The sequence below is a fragment of the Manis javanica genome, chromosome 1 (genome assembly GCF_040802235.1).
Source record: "Manis javanica isolate MJ-LG chromosome 1, MJ_LKY, whole genome shotgun sequence".
Taxonomy (NCBI): domain Eukaryota; kingdom Metazoa; phylum Chordata; class Mammalia; order Pholidota; family Manidae; genus Manis; species Manis javanica.
Genome location: NC_133156.1, coordinates 198,091,955 through 198,109,640, shown reverse-complemented (window position 1 = coordinate 198,109,640; position 17,686 = coordinate 198,091,955). Strand labels below are relative to the sequence as shown.

At 38.0% G+C, this 17,686-nt stretch overlaps 1 protein-coding gene across 7 annotated transcripts in view; it reads left to right on the top strand.

Annotated features, from left to right (window-relative positions):
• The first annotated feature begins 1,872 nt into the window (after positions 1-1,872).
• Positions 1,873-17,686, top strand: part of ACYP2 (acylphosphatase 2) — a 184,465-nt gene continuing 168,651 nt past the window's right edge. The window contains exons 1-3 of one of the 7 annotated variants that reach the window (XM_073213248.1): positions 1,873-2,372; positions 14,244-14,260; positions 15,855-15,964. In XM_073213248.1, coding sequence (XP_073069349.1) covers positions 2,231-2,372; positions 14,244-14,260; positions 15,855-15,964 — 269 coding nt within the window. In that variant the 5' untranslated portion in view covers positions 1,873-2,230. The remainder of the gene's footprint in view (positions 2,373-14,243; positions 14,261-15,854; positions 15,965-17,686) is intronic. The other 6 variants (XM_073213249.1, XM_073213263.1, XM_073213260.1 and 3 more) reach the window with 6 other exon arrangements.

Here is a 17,686-nt window from a genome sequence, read left to right as displayed (position 1 = left end):
AACCAAAGAAGTGAAAGACCTATACTTTGAAAACTATAAGACACTCATGAGAGAAATTAAAGAAGATACCAATAAATGGGTCATGGATAGAAAGAATTAATATTGTCAAAATAGCCATCCTGCCTAAAGCAGTCTATAGATTCAATGCAATTCCTATCAAAATACCAACAGCATTCTTCAATAAACAAGAGAAGATCATTCTAAAATTCATATGGAACCACAAAAGACATCAAATAGCCAAAATTCTGAGAAGGAAGAATAAAGCTGGGGGGATTATGCTCCCCAACTTCAAGCTCTACTATAAAGCCACAGTAATCAAGACAATTTGGTACTGGCAGAAGAACAGACCTATAGACCAATGGATTAGTCTAGAGAGCCCTGATATAAACCCAACAATATATGGTCAATTAATATATGATAAAGGAGCCATGGACATACAATGAGGAAATGACAGCCTCTTAAACAGCTGGTGTTGGCAAAACTGGACAGCTACATGCAAGAGAATGAAACTGGATTATTGTTTAACCCCATACACAAAAGTAAACCCGAAATGGATTAAAGACTTGAATGTAAGTCATGAAACCATAAAACTCTTAGAAGAAAATATAGGCAAAAATCTCCTGAATATAAGCATGAGCAACTTCTTCCTGAACGCATCTCCTCGAACAAGAGAAACAAAAGCAAAAATGAATTCATGGGACAACATCAAACTAAAAAGTTTCTGTTCGGCAAAGGACACCATCAACAGAACAAAAAGGCATCCTACAGTATGGGAGAATATATTTGTAAATGACATATCTGACAAGGAGTGAACATCCAAAATACATAAAGAACTCACATGTCTCAACACCCAAAAAGCAAATAACCTGATTAACAAATGGGCAGAGGATATGAAGAGACAGTTCTCCAAAGAAGAAATTCAGATGGCCAACAGACACATGAAAAGATGCTCCACATCACTAATCATCAGGGAAATGCAAATTAAAACCACAATGAGATATCACCTCACACAGGTAAGGATGGGCAGCATCAAAAAGACTAACAACAACAAATGCTGGCAAGGATGCGAAGAAAGGGGTACCCTCCTACACTGCTGGTAGGAATGTAAGCTAGTTCAACCATTGTGGGAAAGCAATATGGAGGTTCCTCAAAAAACTAAAAATAGAAATACCATTTGACCCCAGAATCCCACTCCTTGGAATTTACCCAAAGAATACAACTTCTCAGATTCAGAAAGACACATGCACTCCTATGTTTATTGCAGCACTTTTTACAATAGCCAGGATATGAAAGCAACCTAAGTGTCCATCAGTAGATGAATGGATAAAGAAGAGGTGGTAGTATACACAATGGAATACTATTCAGCCATAAGAAAGAAACAAATCCGACCATTTGCAACAACATGGATGGAGCTGGAGGACATTATACTCAGTGAAATAAGCCAGGCTGAGAAAGACAAGTACCAAATGATTTCCCTCATTTGTGGAGTATAACAGTGAAGCAAAACTGAAGGAACAGAATAGCAGCAGACTCAGAGACTCTAAGAACGAACTAGTGGTTACCAAAGGGGAAGGGTGTGGGACGGTGGGCGGGGAGGGAGAAGGGGACTAAGGGGTATTATGTTTAGTACAAATGGTGTAGGGGGTCACGGGGAGAACAGTGTAGCACAGAGAAGGCCCATAGTGGATCTGTGGCATCTTGCTGCACTGATGGACAGTGACTGCATTGGGGTATGGGTGGGGACTTGATAATACGGGTAAATGTAGTAACCACATTGTTTTTTCATGTGAAACCTTCATAAGAGTGTATATCAATAATACCTTAGTAAAAAATAAAAAACAAAAAAAGAATTAACTCTGTTGTCACATACTCTCAACCAACAAGCTAGTAGGTCGCTCTTCAAAAGCAATAGTTGTGGGGTACTGAGCTATTGACATCTGCGCACAGCATCAGGCTTTTATTTACAAACATGGAATGAGCTCCGTGTTTAATGAAATCACAGAAGTGCACGGCGGCGCATCCCTCCTGGGTAGCCAGTCTGGATCTACCAAAAGGGGAGACGGGGAAGGGAGGCGGCGGGCGCCCGGGGCGGAGCGGCCTCTTCCTTCCAGGCGTCCCGAGCTGCCCTCGCTCCTGGGCCTCGCCGTCTCATTTGCCGCCTTCCGACGCGTGACCCCGGCGCGCTCGCGTCCTGGGCCGGTGACAAGCGCGGGGTGCGCCAAGCGGTCCCATGCGCCCCTTCCTTCTCTCGGCCGCCGCAGTCACCGCGCCCCGAGTCCCGCTGCGGCTGTTAGGCAGAGGGCTCGCCGCCGCCATGTCCACCGCCGGGCCACTCAAATCCGTGGACTACGAGGTGTTCGGGAGAGTGCAGGGTAGGAGAGCCCGCCAAAGGGACGTCCTCACACAGTAGTGTTGGGGGAGGAAAGGAGAAAGCTGAGGAGCCCCTTCCAGCTTAGGGAACCCCCTCCTGACTGTGGCCGGAACTTCCGCTCGGCCATGACACAGCAGAGCCGGGCGGGAAGGAGGCGCGGCGCGCCTGCGCCGGGGGCCGGGGTGGGCGGAGGAAGGGGGTGAGAACGGGGGAGGGGAGAGTGGAGAGGGGGCTCTCGGGGCCGGGGTGGGCGGAGGAAGGGGGTGAGAACGGGGGAGGGGAGAGTGGAGAGGGGGCTCTGCGGTTCCCGCGGTCCCCGCGGCCTCCCCCAAGCGGGCCGACACGGGCGCGGGGGGCGGGGGGGGGGCGCCGGCGCAGAGCGGGAGAGTGACGTTGGGGAGGAAGAGGAGAGGGACCTTTCTTAAGGCCTCGGCATTGAAATTGCTGGGCTTGAGGTGGCTTTCTGGAGGGACTGTAAAATAATGTTTGAAGGTTCGCTTCGTAGGGGATTATACTTTTTTTTTCTCCCTGTGTAGCCCTTCAAGGAATTACTGTTATCTATTTTAATTTTATCATGAATTTAAGCAGGTGCAAAGGATATACTGTCTGGCGTATTGTAACTATTGCTGTTTCTAAAATGAAACGTTGAATCACTCTGAATTTATCCTGTGGAATATAAATATGGAAGTGATTTAATATTTACCATCATTCATTTAAAATAAAGCTTTTTAACAGTGAGAAATTTTACATAATACATCTTTGAATTTGATTTCCATTTCACTTCCCCAACAGAATTTTATCCCCTTGTTATTCTTGAGAATTTCTTTTGATCACCCAATCAGCTTTTTCTGCAATCTGTATGTACAGGTTGTATGTATGTGTATATGCACATCTTAATTTCCTTTGACCATAAAACTATATTTTTTTCTTCTAGCTTGAGTTACTATTGCAATTATAACACAATTGATGAAAATAATATAAGTACATTTAAAAGTATGATAAACAAAAGGAAAATTGGCACTGGGAATTTCTTGAGAAGTTTGGGGTGCAACCTTGATTAAAGGAAGTGTACCCTAATCTGGGACCCTAGAGATTTTTACATTTTAGGGTGATGTACAGGATAAAATTAAGGATGGATTAGAGCATGCTTTTTGTAAAGAGATGGGCCTTCATAAGAGTGATTGTGAAAAGGGAGGTAGGGAAGAATCACCTCAGACCACAGGTGCCTTCTCAGCCAGGCTAGTGTTAGGAAAGAATACATATGGAAGGTGAAGATCTGGAAATCCATTAGTTACCCAGACTTTGTGTCCTTTAGAAAGTCTTTGGGTACACCCAGGGGTACGATACTCTGAAAACTGCCACAATAAGTCACTGAAACACAGAACACAAAATTAAAATGGTGGCAAAGATCAGGTAGTTAAGGAGTGTGTGTGTGTGTGTGTGTGTGTATGTGTGTATGCACATGTGTGACATTTACTGGGAGTGTTGGCTGTCCTGAGCGTCTTACTGTTATTTACTTTATCCTTCAGCATGGTTTTGTGAGCTATATGTCTTCCTGTTACTCCTCAAGTATCACTGCCTGAAGTGCTGTAAGCCAAGTACAGGACGCTGGCTTTTGCAAAACGAAAGTACTTTATATTGAGGATGACTAACGAGACAAGAGGCAAACCTCAAATCTGTCCCCTGGAATTCAGACGGAGTGCAGAATTTATTCAGAAGGTGTATTTAGTAGAGTATATGCATATTTAACAAGGTTAGTGAAGTTAATAGGAAATTAACATAGTTGGGGACAGGCCTGTTCTCCTGTGTCTGCCATGCATGGAATGTTGTAGAAAGTTAACATGCTACTTTATACTCCAAATGGCTTCTAACCATCTCCCTCCCCCACACTCCAGCCAGGGGTGAAGATTTTACTATGCTTATAAGGAAAGGTGAATTGAGGACATCTGGAACTGCTTGTATGCATGTCTCCCAGCTGGGTTTAAGGTTGGTTCCAGGCACAGTTACAGCTTCTCACAGCTCCCTGATTTCCTGTTGGCTCTGAAAAATAAGCTTGACATATTTTGTTACTATTATTTTTTTGGTGTCCTCAGACTTGGGGTTCAGCTAGAATTAACCCTGTGGGGTACAGTTTGTTATTCCTGTTTTAACAATGAGAAAAGAGGCACAGAGGGGGTCAGTAACTTGGACAAAGCCTTAGTCAACAAATAGGATTTGATCCTGCATCTCTAGATCTAAAACTTGCACTTTTCCATTTTACAATGTTTTCTCTTAATACAAATGTATTTCTATTGATTTTAACTATGTAACTGCACTTTTGTACATGTGGTCACTTGGTATATGAAGATCAATTTTGGGCAACAGTACAAATATAGAAAAGAGAAATAAAGGTACTATACATAAATAGTGGGGTTTAAAAATCAGCTTTAGGGCAGTAATGCCTCTAATTTGCAGTATGTTAAATGGAAGTACTGTGCATGCTTACTATTGCTTTATCAAGGTACAGTATGTAGGGTAAATCTATAATCACATGTCTACACACATACACAATGACATTTACTGAGAACTGAGGCTGTGCCAAGCTCTGTACTCAATATTTTATATGCATTGTCTCATTTACTCCTCAACTCTCTGCCGTCAAAGATTTTCCTCATTTAATAGACGGAGAAACTGAGGCATGGAGAAATAACTTTTCCAGGTTACACAGTGAGTTAAGTGCTGGTGCTGGGATTTGAACCTTGACAGTCTAATGCCAGAGCCCATGCTCTTAATCACTATAACCGGTTGATCCTCTCTCTCTGCCATTATTTTGCCTTTCTCCTAACCTGTGCTCCAAACACATATAAATATTAATGCAGGATTTTTGATCCAACCATTTAGGCCATTCCAAATGATACTGAGGATGTTTTTATGGTACTTTGGCTCCAAGAGTTTGACCTGGTCAGTAAGCATTTAGCACACTCAAAAGTTACAGCTTCTGATTCCCTCTTTGTCACTATTTCTATAGATCAGTCTCTCTGTCTCACAAAACTGCTCACAATTTTTTCATGGATTAGCTAAGAAATAAAAACGATTAGCCTTTTATCTGAGTCACAGGTAGAAGTAATTGACAATAAATAATCCAAAATAAAAAATTTAATTTTAATAATACGAAAAGGACAATAATTAAAAGGAACATTGTAAAATTAACTTTTAAAAGTATGGAATAATAAAATCTAAGTGAAAATTGGCTTGTTAGAAATATGGTTATGAGAGTAAGTTTGTATGGAAGAAGAACATTTAATATTGGCAAATTATAGATTGATAAACCAATTTGTCATTAAAATATTTAAATGGAAAATATTCCCAATGAAAATTGTTTTAATGACATAAAAATGGAAGTGGAAAAAATAGAAAATGATTTAACTGTTTTAACCTGATGGAAAATTGATCAATGAAGTTTATGACAGAAAATATTTTTCAACCAAAAACAAGGTGTGTTGTTTTATTTCTGTATACAATGCTTGAATTTAAAACATCCTTGGTGACAAAATGGAAGTCAAAATGTTCTAGGGGTCCAATATACTCTGTTTTGTTCTCAAATACATACATCATAATTTACAAACAGATTGTATTCCAAGAGTTAGTTTATACATTGGTTTTTGAAATTCAGGAAAACACATTTATAGAAATAATATTACTAACAGTGGATTCTCTTCTCAGGCCCATCTTGCCATGCATGGATGGCAGGTTGCCACTGCCTATCATTGCTGCTTCTCTTCCTTTCCTTTATTTTTTTTTAATAAGTTTTTTTTGTTTTAGAATAGTTTTAGATTCACAGAAAATTTGGAAAGAGAGTTCCTATATACCCCACATTCAGTTTCCCCAGTTGTTAACATCTTATACTAGAATGGTGTATTTGTCACAACTGGTGAGCCAATGTTGATTGATACATTATTATTAGCTAATGTCTGTATTTTATTCTGATTTTCTTAGTTTTTGCTGAAAGTCCTTTTTCTCTTCCAGGATTCATCTGAAATACCATACTACATTCAGTCATCTTAGGCTCTTTTACTCTGTGACAGTTTCTCAGACTTGCTTTGCTTTTGGTAATGTGGGCAGTTTTGGAGAGCACTTTGAGGTCAGGTTCTTTGTAGAAAGCTCCCCAACTGGAACTTGTTTGATATTTTTGTCATAAGTCTAGGGTTATGGGTCACTGGAAGGGAGGCCACCAAAGTAGAGTGCCATTCTCATCGCAACTGTATCAAGGGTACATACTGTTATTGCCACTGGTGTTAACCTTGATCATGTATCTGAGGGAGTTTGTCAGGTTTCTCCCGTGTTGTTACTCTTTTCCCGACTCCCTTTCCATCAGCTACTTTTTAATCTCCACCTTCTCAAGAAGCTTCATGTTTTTCCTCCAACTTTGGTGCACTGAGGGCTTGGGGTAAGGTATAGGGGAGCAGGAGACTAACCTCTGTTTTTAGAGGGTTTGTAGCTGTGGTGGCATGCATGGCTTACGATGTTCCTACAAGTGTTCTGTTACAGTCACATCTAGAGTAATATAACGTGAAAAACTGAAAGGGAAATTGATTAAGCAGTATATAGATCTTTGGTGCTTTTCCAGCTCTCATATGAATATTAACTTTACTCGTAGTAATGGATTGTGCAATCTTTTGGTTTACCTGTGCTTTAGAAATTCAAGAATTTGTTTTTGACAGCATTAATTCGGTTTTAGAATAGCAGTAGCTTATTGGACTGCAGAAATAAATAGCAATTTTAAGATACTTAAAATGAAAATTGGGATGAATTATTAAATAGCTTTGTGAGACCACATCATTTAGGTGTGCACACTTTTCCTTTTGTAGACAGGTAGATGGAAAAGCTGTGCTTTAGAGGCTGAAAATTTGAGTACATGAACGTCAAGAAACAATATGGTTAACTCTAATTCCCTTTCTCATCTTTGTTCCTATAGGATTTCATTTATATGTAGTTTTGTTTTTCTCCTTATCTTTGCTTCTGAAATTCATTCTGCTTTGACTATGGTTATTTGCATGCACCTATCTGTGCCTTTCACAGGACGATAAGGATAGTATTCCCAAGGTCAGGTTGGCTTTTTCTTTAATATCCCCTCGGTCTGTGCTTCTGGTGGGGACTTCAAAAGTGTCTCTTTAAATTGAAGTGCTTGGGAGCAGTTGGCTTGGAGAAAAAACAGTAGTGTGGTGGCTGTTTTGACAATTTGAAAGATGCCGAGGTGGCTCTGACGGATGGTGTAAGGTTAAAGTGAGGCAGAATTTTCTTGTATATAAGGAAGGCCTTTCTAACAATTAAAGATGTTTAAAATCATTAAGGGCTGCTTTGTTAGGTAGTAACTGGATGACTTCCTGCATGCAGAATAGACATATATACTTAGATCCCAGGATGACGGGGTACAGTACAATATAAAAATTTCATTTTACATGCAAGGATGATGATTTTTAAGATTCATGATATGGTTTCTTTAAATATCAACATTTCTTTGTGAACTTTAAGTATGATTTGCTTTGCAAGTATTTACTTCAGAGTTTCTCAATACATTTTTCCACAAAGCGAGGTACGGTAGTAGCTGATGGAGCCTTGGCTGAGCAGCATATTGTGCCTGAGTCTTTCATAACTGAAAGGGCTGATGTCTGTCCCAGTTTCCAGAGCAGTGTGTCTGTAAAAAACCTGCATGTGTCACATCAGATTCCCATCTCTTTAGCAAGTGAGGTGGAAGCTGTGTGGAAAGGCCATGAAAGCACCTTCTCCAACACAAGCCCCATCCTAAGGGTGCTGTGCTCCAGCCAGCACTGACCAACTGCAGAATGTCTGTCTCCACGTCCCTTTTCTTTCCATATGGACCTCCTTTTCTTGCACAGGATGCTTTGAACTAGAATCAGGACTCTCAGAATGATTCTGAGAAAATCCCAAGTGGATTATGGAGTTTTGAATGGTTAACTCCCTCATGGCTCTCTGCTTCATAAAATTAATGGGCTGGAGGTCCTGACATCTCTTGGTGCACATTCCTTCTAAAGCTTTAAAATAAGGGTTGTGGTTGAGGGGCCCAATAAATGAACTCCTCTTCATTATGCGAGTTATCAAAAAGTAACACAGGAGTAAAGCAGAGTTTTGGGGCTGTGGTGTAAATCTTCAGATAAGTGGACTTTATAATAATCCATACTGCAGAGTGAAACACACCCAACCTGGGCACAAGCAGGCCTCCCACAAAGCATAGAGCTGACGGTCTAATTAAGATTACTCACCCCCACGAGAACAATGACGAGGAAACGTGGACTATGCATGTTTCTTCTTCCAAACTTACCTGTACATAATCACTGCATGTCTCTGAGCAGGAGTCAGGGACAGGGTAGAGAGTGGCCAGGAATGCCACACTAACGGATATTTCTCCTGGAAAGAGGAACTGCCTCAAGGGGGAAGGCACTACCCCTCCAGAAATAAGTTATAAAATCTAGAGGGAACACAACTATTTAGTTCTGGTTGCAGTACTTCAAGATGATCCGTACTGCAGAGTGTTCTGATTTGGGATGACAGAAAAGTCAGCAAGGTTGCGTGGTGACCAAAACCAGAGAATGAGTGCCTTTGTTCCACAGATAGAGGTAGGAAGGGCTACATCACGGTCCTATTTTCTGCTTTCCTTTATTTGTGTGTGTGACATTTTTAAAAATAGATATATAATTCACATAATATTAAATTCACTCTTTTAAAGTGTTTGAAGCATATTAAATATACAGTATATTCACAATATCTTGCAACCATCACCACTAATTCCAGAACATTTCCATCACCCCCAAAAGAACTCCCTCACATTTCCCTTTAGCAGTCATTTCCCATTCCCCATTTCCCCATCCCTCAGGAAAGTCATAGTCAAGGCCTCTGGGATTTCCTTGGCCTTTCCCTTATAGTGTCAAGATGGCTGCTATAGTTCCATACATTATATTCACCCCACAATCAGGAAAACGGAGAATACAAGCTCAAACCCCCTGGCTGAGTCAACCCCTGTCAAAGAGCTTTCCCGAAAGCCCCACCCAGTGACTGGCTTACACTTGTGGGCCACCTGTCTTATAAGAAGATTGAGAAACACCAAAAGGCATGTTGCTGCCCCAAGTAAAATCACAGTTCTGTTGGAAAGGCAGAAGGGGAAAATGGATTTTGTGTAGGCAATTACCAGTATCTGCCACAGATACTCATTTATCAAATAAATTTGATAGCATAATTTTTACATTCTAATATTTCCCAAAGGTGACACAAAAGGATATAGCTTAGAAAGACTTTGAGGTCTCAACCTCAAAGCGTAAACTCTGTAACCAAGAAAACCTGAATTCCTAAGTACACATTGAATCTTTCATATTTGATATATCTGTGTATTGTTTTTTATTTCATCTCTCACCGCCTAAGGTAATGGATAGCACATATGTTATCTACCTTGTTTGTCCAACAGTATAAACTTAGCCTAAAATTATGTCTCTTAAATGACAATCCTTCAGTTCTCCTGTTTCAAGATTTGTTTAATAAATGTGTGTGTGTGACCTTACAATTTGTAGTTACAAATACAGCCACCATATTCTGCTCTAGTCTTCTACCCCGAATCTTGTAAGTTCTAAAAGACTACCAATTTAACCTGTTTTTCACTACTGTGGTTGTTGTATTTATTTATAAATAATATGCTCATATTAATATTTCTTGATTTGTCAACAGGCATTATTTAGTGATTTTCTGCTCCCCTTTGTAGTGTATACTTTATGCTGTATATTAAAAAAAATATATATATATATACAGACACACTCAAACACTAAATATTAACATTTAGGTAAAGTTCTGCTAGAATCAACACAGAATTCTTGAGATTCTTTCCAACTTTGTATGCAGTAAATTTATCATTGTCACCTTGAATTACACTTAATTCTAATCAATATGTTGTGTGTATATTTGCAATGTTCATAAATTATTACAGAAGAACTAAATATTTCAATACATAGATATTTTAATATTTAAATAAATGTATATACATATAGATATTTAAGAATAAAAATAAATAAATAAATAAATAAATAAATAAATATTTACCTGCTTGTTTTTCCTTAATTCGTTTATTTAACAACTATGTGCCAAGCTCTGGTCTAGGTGCTGGGAACACAGGGAACAAGAAATGTGTGTGTGACCTTACAATTTGTAGTTACAAATACAGCCACCATATTCTGCTCTAGTCTTCTACCCCGAATCTTGTAAGTTCTAAAAGACTACCAATTTAACCTGTTTTTCACTACTGTGGTTGTTGTATTTATTTATAAATAATATGCTCATATTAATATTTCTTGATTTGTCAACAGGCATTATTTAGTGATTTTCTGCTCCCCTTTGTAGTGTATACTTTATGCTGTATATGCTCTGGTCTAGGTGCTGGGAACACAGGGCAGAAGAAAATCCTGCCCTGATATAACTTCAGTGAGGACAGGAAATTTTTGAAAATGTAAATAAATACATAGTAATGTCATATGGTAATCGGTACTATACATATTAGGAAACATGGGGTGCATTGCTGTTTTAGTTAAATTGGTCAGGGAATATTTTCCTAGGGAGATGGCATTTGTGTAGAGACAAGAATAAGGAGAAGGAGTCAGGCATAAGAAGATCAGGGGAAAAGCCTTCAGGCAGAGGGACCATAAAGGCAAAGGCCACGAGGCAGGAATATGCTTGACATGTTGAGGAAACACAAAGGAGGCAAATTTGGCTGAAATGGAGTGAGCAAAGAAGGGAGTCCTAAGATATGACATAGAGTCATTAGGAAGGGGGCTGGAGGCCGTGATAACCAGGATACATTTTATTTTTAGTATAATGGGGAGACACCAGAGATTTTAAACTGGGAAAGGAAGTGATTTGATTTTACTTAAAAGAAATCACACAGGCCGCTTTATAGAGAATAGACTGTAGGAGGGCAGAAATACAATCAAGGAAACTACTTAAGGTAGCTATTGCAGTGCATTAGTTAAAAGATTATGATAACTTGGACAAGGGACTTTATTATTTATTTTTTTAGAAACTATTGGAAGAGAATTCAGCTGTTAGTAAGTCTTAAATGAATTTTGGGGCTATAAATAACTTGTAAATTGAGTGCAATGACATGGTTTTGAGTATTTAACAATGTATGGTATCCAAATATGCCATAATCTTGACTTTGGGCCTTTGCACATGCTCTTCTATTCATATTGTTATTTCACTGTCATCAACTTTTAATTTTTGCTCAACTATAAGACTCGTTTTTCAATAAGCCTGCCCTAAGACTAATTACCCATGACTAGGTCATTTGTCTATATGAACAGCCATTTGCATCCTGACTTATGCATTTTACAACTCATAATTGTTTGATATTTTAATTGCCAGCTTTCTTATCTATCTTTCCCATAAGTTCCTGGATGGCAGGGATTGTCTTATTTACTTATCTAATTTATTTGCTCTTAGAGTTAGACAATTAATAAATATTTGTTAAGTAAATAACCAGAATGTTTGTGTGCTTATTAAATACGTCTGAGTTGCTGATTCTTGTGTTATGTCTTTGTGAAATGATTATTTCATCAGTACACTGGGGTAGATAATTTCTTTAACCCTGTACCATGTAGGATGCCTCTTTTAAAAATTCCTCAAACTCTAACACCTTAAACAAATGATCTTTTTGTCATCAGTAAATAGATGGTGGAAAGGCTGTTTAAGATTTATAAATGTTGAAAAGATGTTGCTCTTCTCTGGGCAACATGTTGTCAACCTCTCTCTTTGGATAGCTCCAGTACTTCTGTCAGTAAGTAGTAAGAGTGGAGGGATCAATCTAAGTGACAGGCTGCCTTGGATGTGCCAATACCAGGTCCAGTTGGGATGAAGGAGAGGGGGTTTTGCCATAGTTTTGTCCAGTTTCTTTCATGTAGTGCTTCTGACTTGTAAAATAGGGGAAGCAGCATTGCTATGCAAGTGCATGATTTATTACCAACACAAACTTGAACAGCATCCATGGGAAATACATCAGATCTGCAGTACCCTACAAGATTTTTTCCCCTTTATGATAACAGTTCTTGACTTGAAATACAAATCCTTTTCAAGCCTTTAAGGAGGAGCCAAGGCAACCATTGGCTCTAAACTTTAGTTGGCGTAGGAATCTCCTGAAGAGTATGTTAAAACCAGATTCTGGGCTCAAACACAAACTTGCAGAATTTGTGTTTCTGTAGGTCTGAAGAGGCACCCAAGAATTTGATATTCTGAAGAACTCTCATGGGATGCTGGCACTGCTGGTTCATGGGCCACTCTGAGTAGTAAAGAGCAGGACCAGATGTCTCCAGTTTTTGTTTACTTTAGTTGCATGCACTTTCTTATTCATAATCCGAACATCATACAGGGCTGTGCACTCTCAGGGAACTCACAGGGGAATCTGTACAACACAGTCTTGACCCAAACTTTCTACTCTATATCGTCTGCATCTTCTGGGATCCCCTGCTCTTAGGATAAAGTGACTGTACACTTTTCTATTGCTTTTCCTGTTCTGTCTCTCTTCTGTGTGGTCTGGTTTAAGTGAAGTGTCTCTTGAGTTTTCTGGCAATTCCTTTGCTAGTTAATGTCTTTCCCTCCGTCTACAGAACAGATTGCCTTTCTGATTCCCCTTCAGACAAATACTGCTCACTTATCATTCCCCCACATTTTATATGTATCTTTTAAATATTTTTATAGCCCTATAAAAATTCCATTTGTGGTATTATCCTGTCTTTATTGCTTTACTATTGTTTTTCTTCATATTCATTTGGTACCAAAATACACTTTCATCAGTAAACAAATGATGCCCCCTATTATTATAAATCTGCTTACAGAATTACATAAAATCATCCTAACCACTGACTGATCTTTTCTGTATTATTAGAGATCAGGCTTACTTGCTATATGTAGAAACAATATCTTTTTTTTTGACATTTGAACTGCTTTTATTTATTCATTTGTTTAAATTGAAATATAGCTGACATACAATATTATATTGGTTGCAGGTGTACAACCTAGTGATTCAACGGTTGTATACATTGCAAAGTGATCACCATAAGTGGAGTTACCATCTATCACCATACAGAGTTATTACTGTATTGTTGACTATACTTTCATCCCTATGACTTACTTATTGTATAATTGCAGTTTTTACCTCCATCAAAGCAGTATCTTTTGACCTTCCTGGAGATTGGTTTGATCTCCCTCCTGTGATTTCCCAGTGTACTTCTTTCTATTTTTTTTTCAATTGAGGTATAATTTAAATTCTGTGACATTAATTCTTTTTATTATAAAGTTTAGTGGGTTTTGAAAAATGCATACATAACTATGCCACAGTGGAGGTATAGAAAGGCTCTCATCTCCCAAAAAATCCCCTCATTCTCCTTTGCAACATTAGTCTACCTCCCCACCCCACCCCACAGCCCCATCCTCCAGCCCTTGGCAATCACTGATCAATTCCCTGTCCCTGTAGTTTCGCCTTTTCCAGAATGTGAAATTAAAATTAAAACAAATGTTTTATTACATTCAAGCTTTAAAAATGTATGCCCAATATACTCAACTGTCTTTGTAATAAGTATTTTGTTTTATTAAGCATTTAAAATTATGCGGTGCAGCACTTCATTATACTTTGGTTTCAGTATATTATTATTTTTCTCCAAAAATAGTTTCCTTTTTTCTTTTTCTTTTAAAAGGAAATAATTTTTAAAAGCACTTCCTCAATACATTCGGATATTAAAGGTTTTGTTCATTTCTCTGTTAATTTAGCTGAAAATTAAGTCAGAAAGTATATAGTTTTTTTAAAGGTAAACAAGCTGACATTTATTTTTATCTTTCTTTTATACAGGTGTTTGTTTCAGAATGGTAAGTCAATACAGGCTGTTCATGTTCTGTCATTGCTTCCCTTGTTTACTTCTAATCACAGAAATAGAGCTGTTTCCTGCTTAGTGCCACTGCTGCTTATTTCCTGCCCTTGATAGCAGAGGAAGAAGCATTTGCATTTCTTTCAAATTATTGCTTGGGATTTTTATTAAAGCTGTCTTTAAAAAGTAATCTACTGAAGACTGTAGCATCTTACTTTGCTGATGGACAGTGACTGCAGTGGGGTTGAGGGGACTTGATAATATGGGTGAATGCTGAAACCACAAGTTGCTCATGTGAAACCTTCATAAGATTGAATATCAACGATACCTTAATTTTAAAAAAGTGATCTATTAAAACATCACAGCCTTCTCAGTTTTTAGTCTATGTATTCTCTGAATTTCAACAGTACCTCTCTTGGGGGTGATCAAATTGAACATTTTTTAGTAGGTATATTGGCTAGGTATACTGAATATAAAGTATGGATCTTCTAGTTGTTCTGGATCAAAGAAACCTTCCAGACAAGGGTAAATATCTCAAATTGCAAAACAAAAATTGCTCGTGATGCATAAGAAAGTAGTTTCCAGGTTTTTCAAAGTTAAAACTCCTTGTTGCTTAAAATTTTTTTTGTTTTGTTAATATACCTTCCTAAGAGTTAACTGTGGAATGTGTTTTCCCGTCATGTTTAAGCTGGCGGTCACTACATTAGGTCTCTGAGAGTTGTAACATGTTCCACCAGTAAAGTCTCCACATACAGTTTGGTCCCCTGCAGTTCAGTTTGTCTCCTTTTCCATTATTGTCTGTGAGAACGTGACTTATCTTCAGAACCAGCTTGATCCTGGCTGTGACTTTGGTTTGTGTCATTTCATTTCCTTGGGGACAAGGCGTGTGCAGGTTTTGGTCACCCGGCCCCTTAACAGGAAAAGACCAGGTTTTTAAAATGTTCTAATAGATTGGGCCCAGAAGGAATTTCATATGATGTAGTTAAGATAATCCAAAATCAAACTATTGCTAGGTTTTCATTTGCCAATAGCATAAGTGAACTTGGAACTGGGAAAAGGAGTTTTTAAAAACTCTTAGAATAATAGGAGAAATACATTTATCTATAGACAATTACAACATTTGTGTGGCAAGTCCAGAGCCAACAGAAGGCATCAGAATCTTTTAACTGAATACAATATATTAATCCTAACTGGATATCTTTCCTCAGCTACTGAAAAACTTGGAGTGATCATCATTTGGAACCCAGATTAACAATGTAATGTAGTGTCGTGCACACAGGCATGGGGGCAAGGTGGCTGAGTTTTATGGATCTAAAGCACATCATGGAAACTGTTTTCTGAAGTAATTCCCACTGTCAGTTTTCTTCTTATGATGTGCTTGTCTTTACTCAAAGTGGAACTTACTATAAAATACCATTTAAGTGAAGATTCTTACAAATACAAGTATTACTGTAAGCCAGCTACACAATTTTTGTCATAGATTATATTTTAGAAAATGAATTATTATTAGCATTTTTGAATGTTAGAATCAAGTATGTTATGAATTCAGTCTTTTGATGCTGAGCTTCATCTCTTTTGTTTTCCCCTGAAACCAGTACACAGAAGATGAGGCTAAGAAAATAGGAGTGGTTGGCTGGGTGAAGAATACCAGCAAAGGCACTGTGACAGGCCAAGTGCAAGGCCCTGAAAAGAAAGTCAATTCCATGTGAGTAACAAGATGAATAACACATGCATGAAATTTATGAACTTGTTTTAATGTTTCACTGGACAATCAGACTAGTATTGATGGACCAAGTTCAGTTTGTAGATTATAACTAAACTAACATGTTTTTGGCAGACCAAAAAAAGAAACTCTAACAATTGAGGGTGGGATTTATATGTTTAGTAATAGATTTCGCACTTAGGCCATCAGAAAGCACAATGGATCACTCTCTGGTCTGTATGAAGAGTGTTGTAAGTCTTCTAACATGAGGGAAATACCTCTCATCTGAAGTTGTTGTGACAGTCACACAGTGCTCAGGATGGTTCTTGAAGCTCTTAAAGTAGCCTTCAAAGCAAAATGACTGCATTCCTCTTTTTATTTTATTTATCTAATTTCATTTCCATTTTTACTGTCAATGAATGTGTGTTTGATGAGCTCTTTGGCCACAATAGGAGTCTTTGCATTCTGAAGGACATAAGATCCAGTGATATGGAAAAAAGTGCCTTGACATTTTCATAGGCCTTATCTTTTCAGCTTCATAAATTCAACTGCTCTCTGTAGTCTTTTTTTTAAAAATAAAAAACAGTTAACATTTATTGAGCATTTACAGCATTTAAATAATATGCTAAACATTTTATATAGATTATCTCATTTAATCTTCATAATAGATCTTACGAGGTAGGTACTGTTAGTATAATTTATTTTGTTTAACTATTTGCAATTTATCTTTGTTTTCATTACTTAATGTTTTCAGATTTCAAAAGCACTACTGTTTTGTTTATTGTAGTGAGTGAAGTCATAAGATATAAAAACAAAGCTAGCAATCTGTCCCTTCCCTTCCACTCTGCATCCCTTTACATAAGTTGTACCAATGGCCTTGTTCATCTTTCTGAAGTTTTCTCTTTTACTTAAAAGTATTTCAGCATATGTTAATAATAGGTGTTTTTCTTGTTTTTGCTGAAATAGAATATGCACATTTTTCTGTAACTAGTTTTTTCATTTTATGGACATTCAACAATCAGTTAATATGTAACTACCAAATTCTTATTTTTTCTCATTTCTTTATGTATAGGTACATACTTGTGTGTGTGTAAGACCATATCCTAACTTGAAAAGTGGGATCCAAAAATTCAGTTTTACAAAATGTGGGGTAACAGTTAATGGAAAACATTTCAGTTGGACTGTCACAAATGCACAAAAGAGAAGATTGTGATACTTCTGTTGTATAGAAGTAATAGTGCAAATGGATAAAAAAATGCCAAATGACTGTGAGGTAGTTTGGGAATGGGGACTATGTAGAGGATGGATGCTCATGCCAGTCACATTATATCCTAATCAATGTTGTAGCAGCTTTTTGGTTAACTTCCTCAACATAAATGTAATCATGTCATACATTTCTGCCCATGTTTTCTTCCCAACCCCTGCACACTCTTCTTCCCAACACTACCAGTAATCTGTTTGTAGTCTGGTGTGTTTCCTTTCATATTTGTCTCCATGTTTACCTTCTCTCTCTCACACATACACACTTGGATACACATACATTTTTGGGTTGTGGTCAATGTTTGCTTCTTAAAATGGAATCATGGTGTATGCACTTCTCTGAGCCTCACTTTATCATTGAAAAATACATCCAGGGAAATCCCTGCAAGTCAAATGGTATAGCTCTATTTTATCCTTTTTAATGGCTGCTTAATATTCCATAGTACCATTATTTATTACCTTATT